The sequence below is a fragment of the Kryptolebias marmoratus genome, linkage group LG15 (assembly GCF_001649575.2).
Source record: "Kryptolebias marmoratus isolate JLee-2015 linkage group LG15, ASM164957v2, whole genome shotgun sequence".
NCBI lineage: Eukaryota > Metazoa > Chordata > Actinopteri > Cyprinodontiformes > Rivulidae > Kryptolebias > Kryptolebias marmoratus.
In genome coordinates, this window is record NC_051444.1 from 29,431,884 (window position 1) to 29,450,981 (window position 19,098).

Genomic DNA, 19,098 nt, shown 5'->3' on the forward strand with positions numbered 1-19,098 from the left:
GCCAAGGTAGTGAAGGAGTGGTTCAGGGACAATGGTGTAAGCATTCTAGAATGGCCAAATCAGAGCCCTGACCTCAATCCGATTGAGAACTTGTGGCGAGTCTTGAAGACCAGAGTGATGGCAAGGAAGCCGACCAACCTGATCCAGCTTGAAGCTTATGCCAAGAAAGAGTGGGCCAACATCCCACAGGAGACATGCAAGAAGCTTGTGGACACATACAAGAATCGTCTCGAAGCAGACTACACTATTGACTATTAAAGAAAGACATTGGACCAGGGTATGAATAATTTTGAACATGGCTTTTTTGTAAATTAATTTATTATATACTCATGAAACGAAAAAGTTTCTTGAATTATGTTTTGATGTCACTCTCTAAGTTGTTGTTCATTCAGCAATCATAGACAAACTTAGAAAAAGCATTAATTTCTTCACAAAAATAAAGAATATCACAAAAATGAACAGGGGTATGAATAATTTTGAGGACAACTGTATATGATCCCTCTATGAGAGATCACAGATATAATCAAACGGTTCAAAACTCACAGAAGGATACTGCACCGACGTAAGCGACGTAAGTATAAATGCCTCCACCGCTCACCCAGGTCCGAGTGCGGAGCCCTGCGTGACTATAACTGAGCCTTAATGCTGCAAGCGGTGCAGCTTTGTAGTTTAACCAAAGTTGTACTAAAACATTACGACTTCTTACAAAAATAAGGTGCTCCAGATTATAAGGCTCAGTGTCGTTTTTTGAGAAAATTGAAGGCTTTTAAGTGTGCCTTATAGTCTGGAAAATATGGTAAGTTATAACCATTTCTGTGTTGGCAAATGTCAATTACTTGTGATTGACTCCAAAAGTTAATCTGTTGTAGGAAAACAGTATCAATTAAAAAACTGTGACATGTTTGACAGAAACTGAAAACACACACCATAAAAAGATCCTCCAGATGTTTTTACAGAAAACATTCCTAAATCTTCCTTAACGATAGAGCTAGAAGTTTGTTGGTTTTGATTTGGTTTCATTACAGACCTGTTCCTCATTGAAGTCTGGCAGGATGAAGCCTCCACCTGCCTGCAGCTGGGACTCTGTGTACGCTTTGTTGTACGGGCCGGTCTGCACATAATCTGATGGAGAAAAACAGAAATAATCGTCAGTCTTCCAAAAATCACAGGAAGTTCAGAGAAACTTTCAAGTGTTTTAGTTTAGTACGGAACAGCTAACAACCACTTTAGCATCAAACATCCAGTAGTTTTATTCTTTTCATTTTTATTTTTTTATTCTAACAATAAGCAGCTAAAAATGGTCCTGCTCTTTTCTCAATGATTTTGGGGGTCTGTGTGAGATGTGATTTCACTTTTATGGGTCACTTGCACTGCATAGTGTAAAAATTGTGTTGAAATTTCATTGAAACAGTTGTTTTAAAAACAATGACCTTTTCTGTTTGAGTGCATTTGTGCCTGAAGTCACTTCACAGTTTGATGGCTTTTAGGTCTAAAACTTTGGCTTTTTTAAGTTTTCTGTTAGCAGCTAATTGTCATCAGCAGGACAATAAAAAATAAGAACTGATGCCTCTACCATACTGTTTTTTTTCCCCCCGATTACTATCTTGAATTTTTTTTTTAAATGACAGGATTGCTCCTAAATGATGAAACATTTAGATAACTATTTAAACTCAAACTGCAGACGAGGAAAATAAAAATTATTTGTTCATAAAACTGCAGACTTGTTTTGTTGAATTGTTCCAACTTGAGAATCTTTTAGACCACAGGTCAAACTATGACCACAGCAAGCGAACTTGCATGAAAGATTTAGAAATTGTTTTGTGCTGCAAACCCTTCCTGACACAGCCTGGGATCGAACCTGCAGACCACGGCAGTGACCCCTGAGCTATCACTGCCCAAAAACCGGATTCAAGTCATCCCATATTACTCAGTTGTGGGACAGAGGAAGAACAAAGAGGAATGTGGTCCTGTTCTCAACAACATATGCATAAAACCGTGAGTGTGAGGTGTTTTATCTTTCTTAACAGTTCCTCCCGAGTCAGCTCAATGACTGAAACTTTTGGAGTTGGGAATCAAATTAAGCCACGGGCTGACACATGTCAATAAAGAGCCCAACTCTTCTGTTTAGCCAAGGAATTAAAATGTGAGAATTGTTCATATTGTTAAGTTTAATGAGCCATCAAAGCTTAGATTTGTCGTAGTGGACTTTCATTGTGCATTTCGGCCATTACCAGTAGACACCCTCACTCAAGGAAGGAGCAGCTGAGGATGATCAGGTCTCAGTGTGTGACCTGCAGCCAAATGGGTTTGTTTGTTAAGGATAAAGAAGATAGTTTGGGTTTTAGGTTAGAAATATACATGCAGGTAGATCGATCTATTTGCTTGTTTATGTCAGACACTCGACTTGTTTGACACATTTCAGTATTTTCTGTGGTGCTTGATATAGAGAGTGTGAGTACCAGTGCACTAGTTTGAGGAAAGAATAAGATCAATAAGAGTTCTTCAGCTCTGCTGTTAAGCAGATTGGAATAACAGGTAATTATTATTTTTTTGGTAATATTTTATTTAATTTGTCTTAGAGATTTAAATCAGCATCTTAATGCTGACATGCCACCGTGGCCATATAATCTTGCCATCTGCCTCACCCTCTTCGTCATCACTGGAGGCCTTGTTAGTCACCCGGTCGCTCTCAGACGAGGCCGTCAGCATGAAGGCGAAGCCCATGAAGAGAGACGTGTTCTGAGGCAGCGGACCGTGAGTCTCAGCCACGTCACACGATCGACCCGGGAGATCTGTGCCGCTGCCGGAGGTGTTGCACACGCTGACCCGCTGAGCTGAAGACAGAAATATATTTATATAAAGGAGAGAATATTCCAATGTGAAAACATCTGAATACAAATGCATCTACAGTAAAGGGCTAAAGTCCTAAATCAGTCTTTATTTCTTTATATTTTAGCTCCAAGCAGACGGACTTCCGTGTAATCTCTTGAAGTGGTCTTCTTCAATAGTTTTCCAAACATTTTAAAGATCTTTTGAAGTTTTCTCTGGTTTTGGTTTGGACACTTGTCTCAGACTGCTGCTCCTCTGCATCGAAAGTAGTCGTCTGAGGTGGTTCTGGCATCTGATTAGGATGCCTCCCTCTACATGTCCCACTTGGAGGAGAGCCCCCCCGGAGCAGGAATTATTTATCTTCTCTGGGAACACCTTTGGATCGTGCAGGAGGAGCTGAAGAGCGTCGCTGGGGAGAGAGAGGTCTGTGTTTCCCTCCTGAACTTGTTGCCTCTCCACGAATAAGTGGAAATGAATGAATGCTGCTAATTTCATCAGTGAAAACATTCATTAGTGGCTCCATTTTTTTTCTTGTCACCACATGTGTTGACAGTTGTCAAAGTGAGGCATTTGTGACATAATCAGGAAGTCTGTCTCATTTCAGCAACCTTCGTGGTTCTTGAAGGCTGGATCCTTAGAAGCGTGAAGCCTTTGAATTGGTGGAAAGCTACTGAATAAATGATCGGTTTTGTTATGTTAAACTTATGTGTCAACACAACACTGGTTCTTTCATGGAATTCAGGAACCTTTTTACCTCTAAACGATTTATAGATCTGATTTAGGCACCGTTTACACGAGACCAATCTGGAAACATTAAAGATTTTCAGATGAAAAAGTTGCATGTTTACACAGTGCTGCTGTGCTCTTTGACCCCGTTGTAGTTTCCATGCAAGGCCACCAGTCTCTCCAGCATGTAAAGAGTGAGTTCCATCCAAAATGGTGAATACATGGACTTTTGTTTGGACTTACAGTGAGGTTTGGTTGCTGCTTCATGCTAAAAACATAAACAGCACTCTGCTATCTGCCATTATTACTGCTGTTGATGTACTCCTGCATGGGCAGAACTGCTAATGACTGCAGATGTGCAGTTTTAACACAGTGGCTTCCTCTGAAATGCAAATGGGAGGGTCTGAAAATCTCCACTCTGAGACCCGTGTTCGAAACGTTTCAGTGTCCGAGAATCTGACCGCTGTTGTCGTGTAAACAAACAGCTGAAATGCAACATAAATGTTACAGTTTCACTAAAAACAGCTTTGTGTAAACGGCTCCTTAGGTGGATTAAATAAATTAAACAAAACAAAATATCCTGGTCAGGTACAAGCTGAGACCTGAAAATAAGTTGGGGGAGAAAATAAAAATCCTTGGAAAAATATAAATTAAGACTGAAAATATCCTTAAGACCACTTTAAAAGATGAGACAGAAATCTGACTCTTAGGAAGCAAAATATCTAAAAAATGAAGGCTGAATTAAGACTTCTGCACAGTGAAGATTAGTTCTGCCAAATCATACATTGTACTAACTAGAAATCCTTAATTAGTCCCTACAAAAGTAACAGAGTAAACCAGGTGTTTTTAAACTGGACGTGTTTTAAAAAAACAAGCTATATATATATATATATATTTTTTTTTTTTTTTTTTTTTCAATTAACTGAACTTCTCTTTATTAACCATCGAACACACACTGGATGTAACTAATCTGAAACATGAATCCACCCGTGAAACATGGACCTCCCCTCCACCAGTGGACCAACACCCCCAACATTAGCAGCATGGTGCTGATTACCAGGTCAGCCTCCGGAGCAGCCGTCCAACAGGAGGATGGACACAGGACACATGGGGGGGTCAAAATGTCTTAGTTACACTCACAACCAACGAGTCACAGGACTGAAACAAACACTTCATCACGATCGTTTAAATACTTTTTAAAATCATTAAAAAGTCAAATACATGACATAAAAAAAACAAGTCATTTTTGTTCAAATATAATTTCTAAAAACATTTAAAAACAAATAACAACCCTTTCCCCTACAGTTAATTCATTCATGTTAGACTATAAAACTGATTTGATTCAGTTTGATAAAAAAAAAAAATGCTGTTTGTAAAACAGCCCCCCTCCCCTNGTGCTGGTAGGCGGGTCCCCGTACCAGCTCTGGCTCCGCCTCCTCTGCGTCCTCTTTTGGAAGGAGTGCGGTTTTCCTCGGACATCAGCTTCCTTTTGCTGGAGGGGCCGGGGGTCCGAGGGCTACGGCTGCGTGTGTTCTGACCTACGGGGGTTCCTCTGCGCCTCCTCTTCCCCTCCACCAAGTTATCTAAAGATGCAATACAGCAAACTTCAAAAGGATTGTAACATGGCCGCACACGTTCACTGGACTTCTGTAACGTTACCATTTCTATCCTTTAACTTTAAACAGTGTGGAGGTTTTAGTCAAATATCTTTCCTTTTTTATATTTCATCTAAATATGCATTAATCTCTGCATTAACTCAGTGGTTCCCAAACTATTTCTGCCAACATTTCTTGTGCCCTATACTGCAAAGTAAGTTCAATTTAATCTGGATTTCTTTAAGAGATCGGGTATAACTAACCTGAAAACTGAGGACTTGGTTAACTAAGCTGGTCATCAACTCATTATTTCAACCCATATAAAACAGGTGGAGCTGACATCATCATCATCATCATGAAAACATTCATGATTATAAAGAAAATAAAAGAGGCACATAAACAAGAAATTTTCTTTTAAAAAAAGCAGTGAACATATAAATTTATAATCCTACCCATACCACTGCCACATCATTAAAGAATGATATAACCAGAAGGCTACTATTATTTTGTTTTTATTGACACATGAAAGTTTTAACCTTTTTTTTTGTTTTTATACTGTTTAAAAACATTTTTTGCACAAAATGAGGAACAAAAAAAAAAAAAAAAAAACTGATTGAGCTTCTTTTAAAAAAAAAGTTAGTTTTCTATCAACCAAATCCCACAAAGTTACGTTAAAAGTGGGATTTTAATCAAGTTTTTTAAAACATTTTATTAGCTCTCTGTGGAATATAAATGAACACACACAGTTTGGTCAACATAATGTGCTCGGCACTTGGACGTGTTCATTTTTTATGATAAAACAGAAAAAAATCTGTCATAATTTAGAGGTATTTACAAAGAAGTTTCTGATGTAAAATCAGTTATTAAAAACAAACCATAGAGTGATCTCCTTCTGTATATATAATGCTCATTTTCAGCATACTGGCTTTATTATTATTATTATTATTATTATTATTATACTGGCCCTGTTAACCTTGTAAGATGCATTGTGTGAGAAAACAAGCAGTTCCCATTACACATTTTTAAAGAGTTACAGTTACGCAGTGGATGGAGGCGCAGATGGAGGATAAAAAAAAAGTTTATGTTTTAAAGAACAGACTCTTTCAATCATGAGCTCTGAGAAGTCAGGAGGAATGTTCTCTCCTAGGAAGTTGTGCACTGGGTCCAGATACAGGACTGGCAGGACACACATCAGCATCTCCACGCTTGTGCTCAAAAAGAAAATGAGCCATAACAATGTTACTGGACAGCTTTCTGATGGGTGAGGCAACCGTTTTGTTTGGGTGATGTTGTACACAAAGGTTTTGCACTTTTTCCTCCTCTGCACACACCTCTGGTTGAGCTTGAAGTGAGCACCTCCACCTCCTCGGATGAAATCACCACCTGAAGCTGCTGCTTTTTGTGATGTTACAGGTTCCAGTTTTTGACACAGCTTCTATCTCACTTTGTATTTTTTCCCCAGATCTTTGTCTTATTACCATGGAAAAAAATTGTGTTGACCTGAATGTTTTGTAAACATTTTCTCTGCCTTTCTGCCTTCTGTCCTAATAGAAGATCTTTGATAAGGAGAAAACATTAAACTGTTTTTATGAATCCTGAGTTGGAGTCAGTCTTACCCAGACTGATGTCGGAGGCTTTGGTCAGCGGAGTGGTGGGCTCGTAGGGTCCGAGGCTGTGCTGCTCCCTCAGCTTGTTTCCCTGCTCCAGAGACAGGATGACCGCTGTCCTGTTGTACCACTGCCTCTGGCCGTCCTTCTCCACGCTGTAGAACAGATCCGGACCCTCCGTTTTATGGCCCTTCACAACACCTACAACATGATTTCAAATCAAATTTTAAGCAGAATATTAAAAAAAACCTGAGAAGCACTTTGAGACTTTTGCACAGTAAAAGATGTGTAAATCTTGCTAAAGATAGTTTGGTTATTTCTGCATATTGTTGAACAAACACCAACTTTCTTTAAAAAAATGTGTCAAAACTACTTAGATTTATTTATTGAACTGTTTTTTTTTGTTACAACTTCAGGAAAGTGTGGAAATAAATAGACTGGTGTGGACCCCAGGACACGGTGAGTACTAGGAGGTGTTTTTGTTTGTTTTTAAGGAACTGAACTCCATTCCTTCTTTTATAAAGATGCATGTGACCAAACCACCTCTGGTATGGACTGATAACCACACAGGAGGGAGGGGAGAGAATGATTTGCATGTAAGTTCAGTTTGCAAAACAAGCAGAGCAACTCACTGCAGTTTTAAAGCTTGGAACTCCACACTTTTCAGTTTTAACAGAGAAAGCTCCCATCTGACCTGCTGAAGCTTGGAACTCCTTCAGAGTGCTCACATGTGTCTTGGTGGCCTTTCTCACTATTCTCCTTGCATTTCACCGTACATATTTTTATTTATTTGGCAATACTTTGTCAAAAATTGATTTCACTTATTCACTGAAGAGGGTTATTTTTGACCACGACTGATTTATAATACAAAATAAAGTGTGGGTGAATACTTTTTACGAGCACTATAAACCAAATAAAAAGCCAAAAATTCATATTTTTTTGAAGCAAAACCCTAAAACCTCATCATTTCCTTTATCCATTCCTTGTCCTTCTCACCTATACTGAAGTACACGTCTTCCAGCAGAGCCGTGACCTCCGTCTCCAGTGGGATGGGGTCACACAGCAGGATATCCTTCCCCGCCACCTCACACTCATAGCCGTCATCGAACCGAAGGCGGAATCTCCCTTCGCCGGCATCTTTCATGATGCGGCCTGAGTAGAAGTAGCCGTTGGACGACCACTTGGCGACCACCCGCAGGCCGACGAAGCTGCTCCCGACTGAGCTCCCCTCCTCCGGCGACGACCTGAGGGAGTCTGAGCGGCTGGGCAGCTCGGGGTCTGTGGGGCTGGAGGGGAGGCGTGGGGGCAGCATTTGGGTATAGGGCTCGTCCTCTGAGGAGAAGTGCATCTGGCTGTGAGCGTGGAGTTTCTGTAGCGAGCCGACGCCACCCCCCCTTTAAGAAAAAAGCAGAGTCCTCTCAAACAACAGACGTTACACAGTTCTCCTCCTACACTCCACTTTGATTTTTGTCTTATTTTATCTAAACTTTGTCTGTCTGCAGAGTTTTTATTGATAAAACCTCAAGGTTGTCTGGCTGGAATCGTGCTGGACTGACTGCTGGTTTTGTTCTTAAGAAACAACAAATTCTGCTTTTTTTTTCCCCACAATATTTAAAGCAGTTTTGATTACAAAGTGACTTGCATTACATACAGGTAGCTCACATTTAGCAAAACAAAAAAATATGTTCTTCACTTTGTTCCTGCATTTTTTATATTGGCAAATGTAATTTTGATCAGTTAGCAGAAAATAAAAAGAAACAACTTGAGTTAATTCTTAATTATCAAGAAATAAATGCTAAAATGTAAAAAAACTGCCTGCTTTTTGTTGAAAATCAGCTTTTTAAGAGGTTTGATATAGGAAGAAAATACAAACATATTCTTTTCAGGTATAACATAAAGAAAGAATCAGAAACTGATTATTAGGTGCAGCAGAGAATTAGTGAAAAGAGGAAAAGTGAAGAGTTATTGATTGTTAGAGAAAGTAGCAGCAGTCTGTCTCCTGGGTGGAGCCTCAGGTGGAACTCACCTGGACAGAGAGGAGCGGGATGGGGGCCGGCCCCTTCTAGCCCTCCCTCTGGGGGTCAGCGGGACGAAGGCCCGGGCCCCGGAGGTGCTGCTGCCTCTGCCCATTGTGACCACTGACGCTGCCCTTTGACCCCTGTGACCCCTCTGTTGATGCCCACCTCCCCTCCTGGGACTGCAGACACACAGAGGGGACGAATGGAGCCAGTCAGGTTGCACAGACACAAACCTGAGGGGGCTTTTTAAACGTTTGAGCGACCCCAGACTGATGCCTGACACAACATGAATCTGAAGCAGGTGAGGATCAGTGAGTCACTGAGAAACCAGGTGTCAGAAGGTCAGAAGAAAGAGTGAAGACTTTGCATGCAGCTAACACAAATAAGACTAGAGAGGAACGCAAAGATCTGAGTGGAGGCAGTACCTGCTGGATTTGGCCCCTCTGCTGGGGGGCATAATGAAGTCTGGCCGAGTGTGGCCGGTGCTGCTGCTCGTCCCACCGGAGCTCTGATGAAGGCTGGAGGCCCTGGACGACAGAGAGCTGATGTCGCCCAGGTCACCAGAGGTCATCGAGCTGGGGCCTGTGCGGCACGGAGAGATGTCACTATCCAGGACCTGACAGTCCACCACTGGGTCCTCATTCTCCTAAAACAAGAAACAAAATAATACACATCAAACATGCTGAACACTTGTGAAACTGAAAAGTGGAAATCTATTTAGCCCCTTTGTTTTGAAGACCCATCCATTACCTTTGGAAGCCACAGAATTAGTTAAATAAGATCAACCTGTGAGCAATCTAAGAACCAAATGAGCTAAACCTGTTCTGACAGACGCAGAATCAACAACTGTTTAATACCTCTAAGTAGGAAGAGCTACAACTAAGCAAGAGACAGTATGAAGAGACTCACAGGAGCTTAGAAAGAAAATTATTGACAGCTTGTTAAAGGTAAAGGCTAAAAGTCCATCTCTAAGCAGCTGGATGTTCCTCCAACTACAGCTGAACAGATTATTCAGAAGTTTAAGGTCTACAGGACTGAGACAACTTTCCTGGACGTGGCAGAGACAAAGTTATAAAGTTCAGATTAGAGTCGGATTAATTTAAAAAAGTATCCCAGAACCCTAAAAATACCACAGAACTTCAATAATTCCATTAGTAGGAAATGGAAAGATGATGCCACCACAGCAAACCTGCTAGGAGAGAGAGGGTCATTCAACAAAACTCATGGATCAGAAAAACATCCAGGACGCCAAAAAGAACCCTGATGTAGGTGGAAGATGTGAGGATTTGTCCATAGGACCACTAGAAACGGCACCGAGCTGGGCTTCATGGAAGAGTGGCAGGAAAAAGTCATCGCTTGAAGAAAAAACTGGACTGTTAGAAATTTCTCCCTCAAACATGTGGAAGAAGGTGCTGTGGTCGGCTGAGCCACCTCATCATGCTGAGAACGCCACCCCTACAGTGAAACATGGCGGTAGCAGCATCATGCTGTGGGGATGGTTTCCATCAGCAGGGGCTGGAAAACTGGTCAAAGTTAAAGCAAAGATGGATGGAGCAAAATGCAACAAAATTCTTGAGGGAAACCTGTTTGAATTTCCCAAAGGTTTTCGACTGAGACAGAGGTCCAGCTTCCAGCAGGACAGTGACCCTAAACACATAAACACACTGCTGAAGAACACTCCACTGGTTTAAGGAGAACCTGGTAAAGGTCCTGAATGGTTCAGAAAACTCCAGACCTCAGTTCAACTGAGAATCTCTGCGTTGATTTAAAGATTGGTGGAGATGTTTGGTCATGAAGAATGAACAAAAAGTCCAGGTCAGATGAGCCAGGACCATAGAGACGAAGAGATTTGACGCTGGAAATGCTGCAAAAGGTGGTGGAGACACCAAGTATTCATTTTTGTGGGGTAAATACATGCGTCTTACATCCAAACATTGTAAGTCTACAAAATAGCAAGATCATCAAGAAGGATTTTTTCTTTTGCGACCTACTGTACATGTCATCATCAGGGTTCAAACAACTGCAAGAAATCCTTCAACAATACTATTATTTGTAGGGTTTGAAAAGTGCTTGACCGTTTCAAGGATAAAATATTATATCAGTGTAATTTCCATTCTTCTATAATAAATCCCATTCCAATTTATTTGTTTAATTTAGAAAGATGAATAAAAATTCTGATTATTTGCGTTCACTAAAGAAGCCTCAGAAAGCTTCACTGCTCCTCTGGATCTCTTAGAACTCTGAATTTACCGGTGAGTGTTCATCTTTAGAGAAAAGTGCGTGAAGTTCTTGGAGAAAACAAACAAAAAAAAAAACAAACATGCATATTAAACAGATATCCTGTCTTTTTTCACAGAAAATGTAACAAAAATCGTAAGCTTGTGTGGATTCAGGATACAAATGTCTGCTCCACTAATATTTAATACTGACACTAATATTATTCAAAGCTGCATTGTTACAACCAAATGCCTTCATAATGTCATAAGGTTTAGTTTAGTTCACAGAGACAAGGACACCTACCTCAGTCACCCTGCGGTCTACCTCTTTGCCGTCTTCATAGTACACATCTGTGATGATGCGGGTGATGGTGGTCCGCACCTCCTGGATGGTGCGCACATGTCTGCGGTGGGTGGAGGCGGCGTTTTTTCTAAACGATGGAGATTCTGGTTCTCCCTTTAGGACAGAATCATAGCGTGTCAACAGCACAAAAGTTACAGACATGAGCTGGGATTCTTTAGGTCCATTTGAGCCAGTTCCCTCGTACCCGAGCAGGAGGCGAGCGCAGGCTCGGTCTGTCGAAGCTGGTCTGCTGGGAGACGGTCCTCTGCTGAAGCTGAGACACACATTAAAAGAAAAGTCAGGACATATTTTTCACACTGCAGCACATGAGTCACACCAACTCCTTTTACTGCTGCAATGAAATGTATGACAACTGTCCATCAGTTCTAAATGTGTCAGTCCTATCTCTGTGAAATATGACTGCATGTGCTGCAAAGTACTTTGTAAGGCTCCACTATATTGTGTAATTACCCATACTTTCCAAGTAATTTTGACCAACAGCTGATAGATAAAATACAATCATCAGCCTCTTCTGCTGTTGACATACAAACAGACAAATTTGCCTGTACTCTTTAGTAAAGAGAGAGAAAAAAAGTCACTGAATCAACTTCAAACTGACAAAAGTGAAAAAACTAAAACTCAACTAATGAAAATCAGTCATTGCTTTTGAATTTTGGTTCAACAACAAAAAAACTAATGAAACCTGCCTTGACAAAAACGGATGGTACCCTTAACTTAATATTTTGCTGCCCAACCTTCTGATGCAATCACTGCAATCCAGTGATTTCTGTCCCTCTCTCTGAGACGTCTGCACCTGTCCACAGGCATTTTGTCCCACTCCTCATGAACAAACTGCTCCATCCGTCTCAGGTTTGAAGAGTTCCTTCTCCAGATGTTCACCAGGGTTTAGATCAGGGCTCAGAAGGCCATTTTCAGAATGGTCCAATGTTTTGTTCTGAGCCATTCTTGGTGTTTTTAATCAGGATATTTTTGGGTCATTATCCTGTTGGAGGACCCATGACTTGCAAAGTTGTTCTGGGATCTTTGGTTATCCATTCATATTATCTGTTGCTTCAGTTTATCATCAGTTTTCCTCTTATGTTCATGTCCAGTTAGGTTGTCTCCAGTCCTGAAGACATTAAACCTCTGAATAATCTGAGCAGCTGTAGTCTCAGGAACATCCAGCTGCTTGGAGACTGTCTGATAGCCTTTACCTTTAAAATGATGTCAATAATTTTCTTTCTCAGCTCCTGAGACAACTCTGTCCTCAGCTTTCAGTGCTCCATGTTCAGTGTGTTACACACCATGTTATCAAACAGCCCTGTGACTACTTTTCACCGTTTAAATAGTCAGACTGACTGGTTACAGGACACACCTTAGTTTAACATGTCCTGTGGGCAAATTAGTTTCAACTTTATCAAGGGCTATTATCCTTTTTGTCAAGACCAGTTCCATTAATTTGGTTTTCAAAATAATTATGTTGAACAAAAATTTAAAAGCAATTTCTAACTTTGATTGGTTCATTTTCAGTCATTTTTTAATTTGTTTCTTTTGTTAGTTTCAAATTGTTTCAGGGACCTCTGTGGGGGTTTCTTCCTTTAATAAAAGGGTACAAACACATTTGTCCAAGTCTGGATTGTTTCTTCTCTTTTTGTGAAGGCCAACAGTTAAAATTCATTTACACTGAAAACATACATTTAAATTTATCTTTTTACAACAATTTAAAGCAAAACTGTAAACTTTGTTCAACTTTAACAAGCTTTAATGAACATCTCAAGCAGATGCCAATATTTCACAGTAAAGCATTTCTCAACAACAATGAGAAATGCGGATTAGAAATGAGAAATGAGAAGTGAGGAACAGAATAAATCATGATATCGCGCTTTTGACAAACCCAAATAAAAAAAAAGACTGGTTTAAACAAACCTTGCTGGTTGGAGTGGAAGTGGTGTTGTTGTTGTTGTTGGGCGTCTGCTGGGAAACCTGCCCGACCTCTGTGCTGTTCGGAGGGTTTAGGTCTGGAGCTGCAGGGGGTCCTCGCCTCTCCTCAGATGGGTCAACAGAGACAAAGGGATTTTTAGGGTTCTCGTTCGGTGCTGGCAGCACATCCTGTTGTGAAAGTTCTGACTGGCTGTTCAGGAGGTTGTTGCATCCCAGCAAAGATGATTGGGAGCTCCTTAGTGGGGAGGCGAAGAGTTTCCCCCTGAAAAATTATTAAACAGTGGTGTGAGGAATCTACACAACGAAACTATAGCTTCAACATCAAAATCTACCAACATCTGTAGTTAAACTGTAACTATATACAGGGTTTCGCCCAGAAAAGAGGCTAAGCCCGGTGGTAGGTGGCCATTCACCGGCCAACCGTGATTTAGTAAAAAAAAAAAAAAAAAAGATTAAAGTTGACAGGAAAGTTGAAAATATGGCTATTTATTATGTAATATTGTAAGATATTTGTGCCAAATATTTACACAACTACAGTTTTACAAAAAGGCACTTTTGAAATACTTTTTAAAACAAAAATTGTCACATTCACAAATTAATTAAATGAACATAAATGAAAAAGTGCAAACAAAGCACCAACACACGTCTCACGTCAAGGCCAATGAATAACAACAGAGATGATGTACTGTACTGTGCTTTTTGTGGCACAGGCTGCATGTTGGATCACTACATGTAACAAAACAAAGCATCTAATGCTGAATTTAATAGCATCATTTTACTGTTAAACAAGGATAAAGTAGCTCGCATCATATTAATATTTTCACTAAGTACAAAACATGCTTACGTATTCAGTCTTGTAAAGCCACCCACTGAATTTCAGCTCAACTATCCATTGTGGTCTGTAAACACTCCTTTTTATCGGCTGCAGCAGTAATCTCCTTCCATGAGTTTTAAACTGTTTGATTATCTTTGTGATCTCTCATAGAGGGATGATATCAGAATCATAATCAGTTTCATTGCCATTGTCAATGAACAGGGTTCACAGACTAGGAATTTGCTTCGGTGTTCAGGTGCAATAGGTACAAATATAACAATGAAGAAAGACGAAGGGTAATTTTTCTTTTTTTTTTTTGCTTCAACCAGTGATGACGTGGCCAAGGCAGAGATTATAGAGTTACGAATTCTAACTGTTTAGGAGTCTGACGGCAGAGGGGAAGAAACTGTTCTTATGGCGGGATGTTCTGGTCCGAATGGACCGAAACCTTCTGCCTGAACAGGCTGCTTGCAGGGTGAGAAGGGTCAGCTGTGAACCGACCTGCTCTCCTCACAGTCCTGGAGACGTATAGGTCATGGAGAGATGGGAGGCTACAGCCGATCACCTTCTCGGCTGGGCGCACAACGCCCTAGAGTCTGTATCTGTCCTTGGCAGTGACCCCGGCATACCACATCGTGATGGAGGAGCTGAGGATGTTACTGATACAGGCGAACTAGCTCCGCTAGAGCAGCAAAGTCATCCATGGTGTGAGGCGCGCGTGTGGTCTGCATGAAGTTAGCAAAATTGGGAGGTGCACGACCCGCGCGGGGCCTTTGAGCACGGACGGGGACAGCGCGATGTGCCATTGTTGATGCCTGCACCCTAGTGCGGTGACCTTGCGGTGGGGCTGCCAGTGGAAAAAAATGTGTATAAAAAATGACGTATATTTAAAAAAAAGGCGGAGCTTAGCATGGCGGCGGAAAGGGAAAGCCTTGCGGGTCTCCGGGCTTATAATACACTGGGGGAAACCCTAATATATATATATATATATATATGCTGCAAAATAATGACAAAAAGATACATTACTTTAAATATGACACAAAGTAAACTCCTGCAGTTCAACAATCTATCAAAAAGCTAAATGTAGCAAAAGGCTAGTGAAAAGCTAAATGTAGCTAGTTGTTTTAGCTGTTGCTAAAAGCAACATGACAATAGCTAAAAGCTGAAAAATGTAAGTAGAAGCTAAAATTAGCAAAAGGCTAGCTAAGTGCAAAAAGTAGCAGAATGGTAGCTAAAAGTAGCACAAGAAGACAAAAATATAGCGAGTTTGCTGAAGCAGAATTCAAAGAGAACAATGTTTTTGAAGCATATGATAAGATCTGTGTATTTTTATGGGGAAAATATTTGTAAATAAAAAGATATTTTGTAGTATAAAAGTTATAAAAAGCAAAAGCATCCATGTCCTGAATGTACTGACTCTTGCACAAAGTATGCAAACGTAGTCATAATAAACTAAAAAAAAAAAACAGGAAAACAGTAGTGTGAATGTGAAGTGTGAAAGACAACTACCACTCACACTGACAACAGTCAAATAAGTTATTGTGATGCTGACGTGTCCCTAAACTCACTGTACAGATAATCTTCACACGCATGGGCACATACCAAGGCAAGCATGGCATAAACAGGAATAAATGGCATGGCCCAACATTTTAGTCAGATTTCTCAATTACTTATTAAAAGACAGAATGAAACCACAGAGGTCATTCAGCAGAAGAACCTCACTTTGTCAAAAAAGCAGAAAAAAACTGCATTTCGCTCCCAAGAAATGATCCACTGAGCACAAAACACCCATGTCTAGAGTCTGAAAGTAGGTCTCACTCTCAGACACAACAAGGTTTATTTCTGTCTCCTGAAGTACATCCTGATGAGGGAAAGCTATTCACACTTCTGCAGGTCAAGCAGCACTTAAAGTGCAGGCTGTGAAAGACAAATAACGCATATTGTAAATGAGACACTGGTTTCTAGCAAAGTAGATAGGAATTTAACTTTTTTTAAAAAAAGCTCTTTTATATATTTAAAAAAAAAATCACATGTTTTCAGAATATGTAATACTCATACAAAAATAAGAATTTCACTCTTCTTAATTTTATTAATTAATAATTTAATAATGTAATTTTTTTTAATCAAAAGACCTAATTCATCTCTTATGTCTTCCTTTTATAACCTCTTCTTTTTCTATAAATATAATATCTAATAAAAATATTTTACTACAGCCCATCAAAACAGCGAAAAGATAAACACAAAAAGATAAAATGGATAAAATAAATTCAAACTGAGTGGTGGAAAGTCTCAGGACTCACTGAAATGGAACGGTGATATTTTAATCTCATGGCACAACATCTTGTTACACCTCGATTAGTTATAGTTTATCTGGAAAAAAAGCAGCTGTTTGACACAAACGAGTCACCATGGCAACCCGAACTCACAGCTAAAAGATGCCTGACGAACAGCAGCTTTGCTCATCTGTTCGGATTACATAAACTTTCAGATTTATTTTAAACTTTTCAGCTAAAAGGGACAAAGAACAGGCAGTTTTAGGCAATCCCACCAGAATTTACCCAAAAACGACAAAGTCTTGATGTTACAGCATCCTTTACATCCAATCTGAGCAGAAACAAGGAGGAAAAATCAACATTTGAAGAGAGACACATAATGCAGGGCATGATACTAAACCATGTGGGTCTGCCAGAAAAACCCTTTAGAACGTGAAGGAGCTTCAGCTGTGAATTAAAACACCACAGAGAGCTCTGCCCTGACTACAGTACAAGACAAAAAATAAAAAAAAATGTTCTAGAGTCTGAATCCCAGAACAGCTAACACATCCTCTGATGTTCTCAGTTGATAGCAGAGAACAACTAAGAGGCCTTAAAGGTAAGTTCTTTTGGCTGCTCCCTTCTTCAGCAAACTTGGCAATTGTTTTACGCCGAATGCTTTTCCTGCCGCAACCTGGGCTTGAAGCTGCAACCTCAGGATTACAAGACCACAGCACTGACCACCAAGCCACAATTAGAGAACTTAATAGGTCCAAACGGAGTTAAACTTTCATTGGTGTGTGCAGGAGATTTTTGAACAAAATGCAAATTTTTATGGAAAACTAATGTAGAGAGGTATGTATGGCGTCAAATTTACACCAAGAGTCCACCACGAGCATGTATTATGCTCCATGTGAGCACTGAACCTCCCTTGTGTGCACAATTCAGTGACCACGACTACTGCAGGGCACAAACCTCAACACATAATGAGAGTTACAGCTCTCAATATATCAATCTGCTCACTCGGGGATCTACTCCTGTGCGCTCCTGTGAAACTTTGGGAGCGCCTACAAGTGTAGAAAAAAAGCACGGAAACATTAACCTGCATATGATTGGCCACTTTTCTGCTATCCCCGCCCCGTGACCCTTTGTTGGCGCTGGATTCCATAGCTAACTCATCTTTGTGCGGAGCTAACGCGGCTGAGGTGGAGTTTGGTGAGTAAACATTTTATAAATTTAGCGTTTCTATGCTGGACTGTGAGACAGGGTCAGTCCTGCTGCAGAGTCTCCAACTGTATATGGGTTAAAAAAAAGTTTGACCTTAATAGCTGAGCGTGCTCGTACCTGATGGGTGAAGTGTTGCTTTCAGGCTGGCCGTCCTCTACTGCCTCCTGCTGTCGGTGCACGTGACAGACCCGTGTGAACACCGAGGGGCTGCTGCAACGTCACACAACAGCTCTGTTTAGATGAATTTTATTCACCGACAGCTGCAGTTTGACTACAGAAACCAGAATCTTCTCAGAGGTCACAAACCTGGTTCTTTTTAAACACACTAAACTAAGATCCACATAAATTAACCCTTATAAGGAGGTCATGCCTTTGAGATCTCCCTGAAACTTCAAGAGTGGTTAAAGTGAAGAACAGATCTGATTAGATCTTTTATTACGGCCACTAGTTACTATTTAAGACCCAAATAAAAACTCCTACAACAGTAGAAACGTACAACATAAAAAAAAATGTATACATGTATACTCTGGAAATACTTATTCGACTGTAGATTGCTGCCTGGACCTTCAACCTCAGTGGATATCAACAAACCCAACACCTTTAGACAGTTCAGATTATCTGAAGTGGGCTTCTGTGGAAAAGTTTTGAATAATTAATATCTTATTTGGTCTTTGAACAACCTAAGGCAGGACAAACAGAGTTTAGGGCTGACAAGACTAATGAGCTAATGTGAGCAGAGAACCAAGAACAAAGTGGTTTAAGCTGCTGTCCTGCTCCATGAGAAGTCACAAAGTCGTCTCTCGTTCACGTGGTTGAGTGATGAACATTGTGTCATTTTGTTCACGTAGAAGCTTCGTCCGCCGCTTCGTCACACTAGGCCCTGGATGAACTTTTTTCACAAGGGTTTGCGCCAAGTATCGTGTGATTGATCAGAAGTTGTCGTGGGCCTGTTTATGTGGAAAAGCCAGTGAACTTTAATGGAGTCACTTTGCTTCTACTGCTCTGCTGAGAAGCAGCTGGCTGAGGATGTTAGAAAATACGCTGACTGGATAAAAACCTGTTTTATTGATGTAGGAGGAGGGAGGAGCTCCTCGGGAGTTCTGATCCGAGTGTCTCGAGTGAAAACGAATGTCTCACAACAACGTGACGGCAAACTGAGTCCTTGTCTTCTTATGGAGTATGACGGTGCCTTTACTGTCTTAAAACATCTCCAATCTCAACTAAAGATCTAGCATCCCTAAAAGGAATGCAAAATGCCTCCCATTTCTTGAATGAAAATTTTAAACTACAATTGTCTCATGTTGACAAATAATGGAGTTGAAGCTGTTTAGGTCAAACTTTCAATAAAGCATTTTCCCCGATCCTTTAGCGTTTAGAGTATGTGTTGGGATGACTCTCAGCTACTTCCACACCAATTTGTAGCTCAACCTTTGTGATCATTTCTGTGTTTGGTAAGGTTGATTTGATGCAACAACCATTTTGAATTGGATTGACTCCAAAAGTTAATCAGCTGTAGATGTCATTTCAAAT

General features: G+C 40.5%; 1 protein-coding gene across 7 annotated transcripts in view; it reads right to left on the reverse strand.

Moving 5' to 3' along the window:
* tp53bp1 (tumor protein p53 binding protein, 1) overlaps positions 1-19,098 on the reverse strand; it is a 41,664-nt gene that overhangs the window by 3,936 nt on the left and 18,630 nt on the right. For 4 of the 7 annotated variants that reach the window (XM_017438473.3, XM_037979786.1, XM_025002049.2 and 1 more), the window contains 11 exons: positions 17,686-17,778; positions 13,261-13,537; positions 11,540-11,608; positions 11,296-11,448; positions 9,201-9,421; positions 8,784-8,954; positions 7,754-8,151; positions 6,767-6,958; positions 4,974-5,138; positions 2,646-2,834; positions 1,028-1,122 (listed from right to left, as the gene is read on the reverse strand). In XM_017438473.3, coding sequence (XP_017293962.1) covers positions 1,028-1,122; positions 2,646-2,834; positions 4,974-5,138; positions 6,767-6,958; positions 7,754-8,151; positions 8,784-8,954; positions 9,201-9,421; positions 11,296-11,448; positions 11,540-11,608; positions 13,261-13,537; positions 17,686-17,778 — 2,023 coding nt within the window. The remainder of the gene's footprint in view (positions 1-1,027; positions 1,123-2,645; positions 2,835-4,973; positions 5,139-6,766; positions 6,959-7,753; positions 8,152-8,783; positions 8,955-9,200; positions 9,422-11,295; positions 11,449-11,539; positions 11,609-13,260; positions 13,538-17,685; positions 17,779-19,098) is intronic. The other 3 variants (XM_025002050.2, XM_017438477.3, XM_025002051.2) reach the window with 3 other exon arrangements.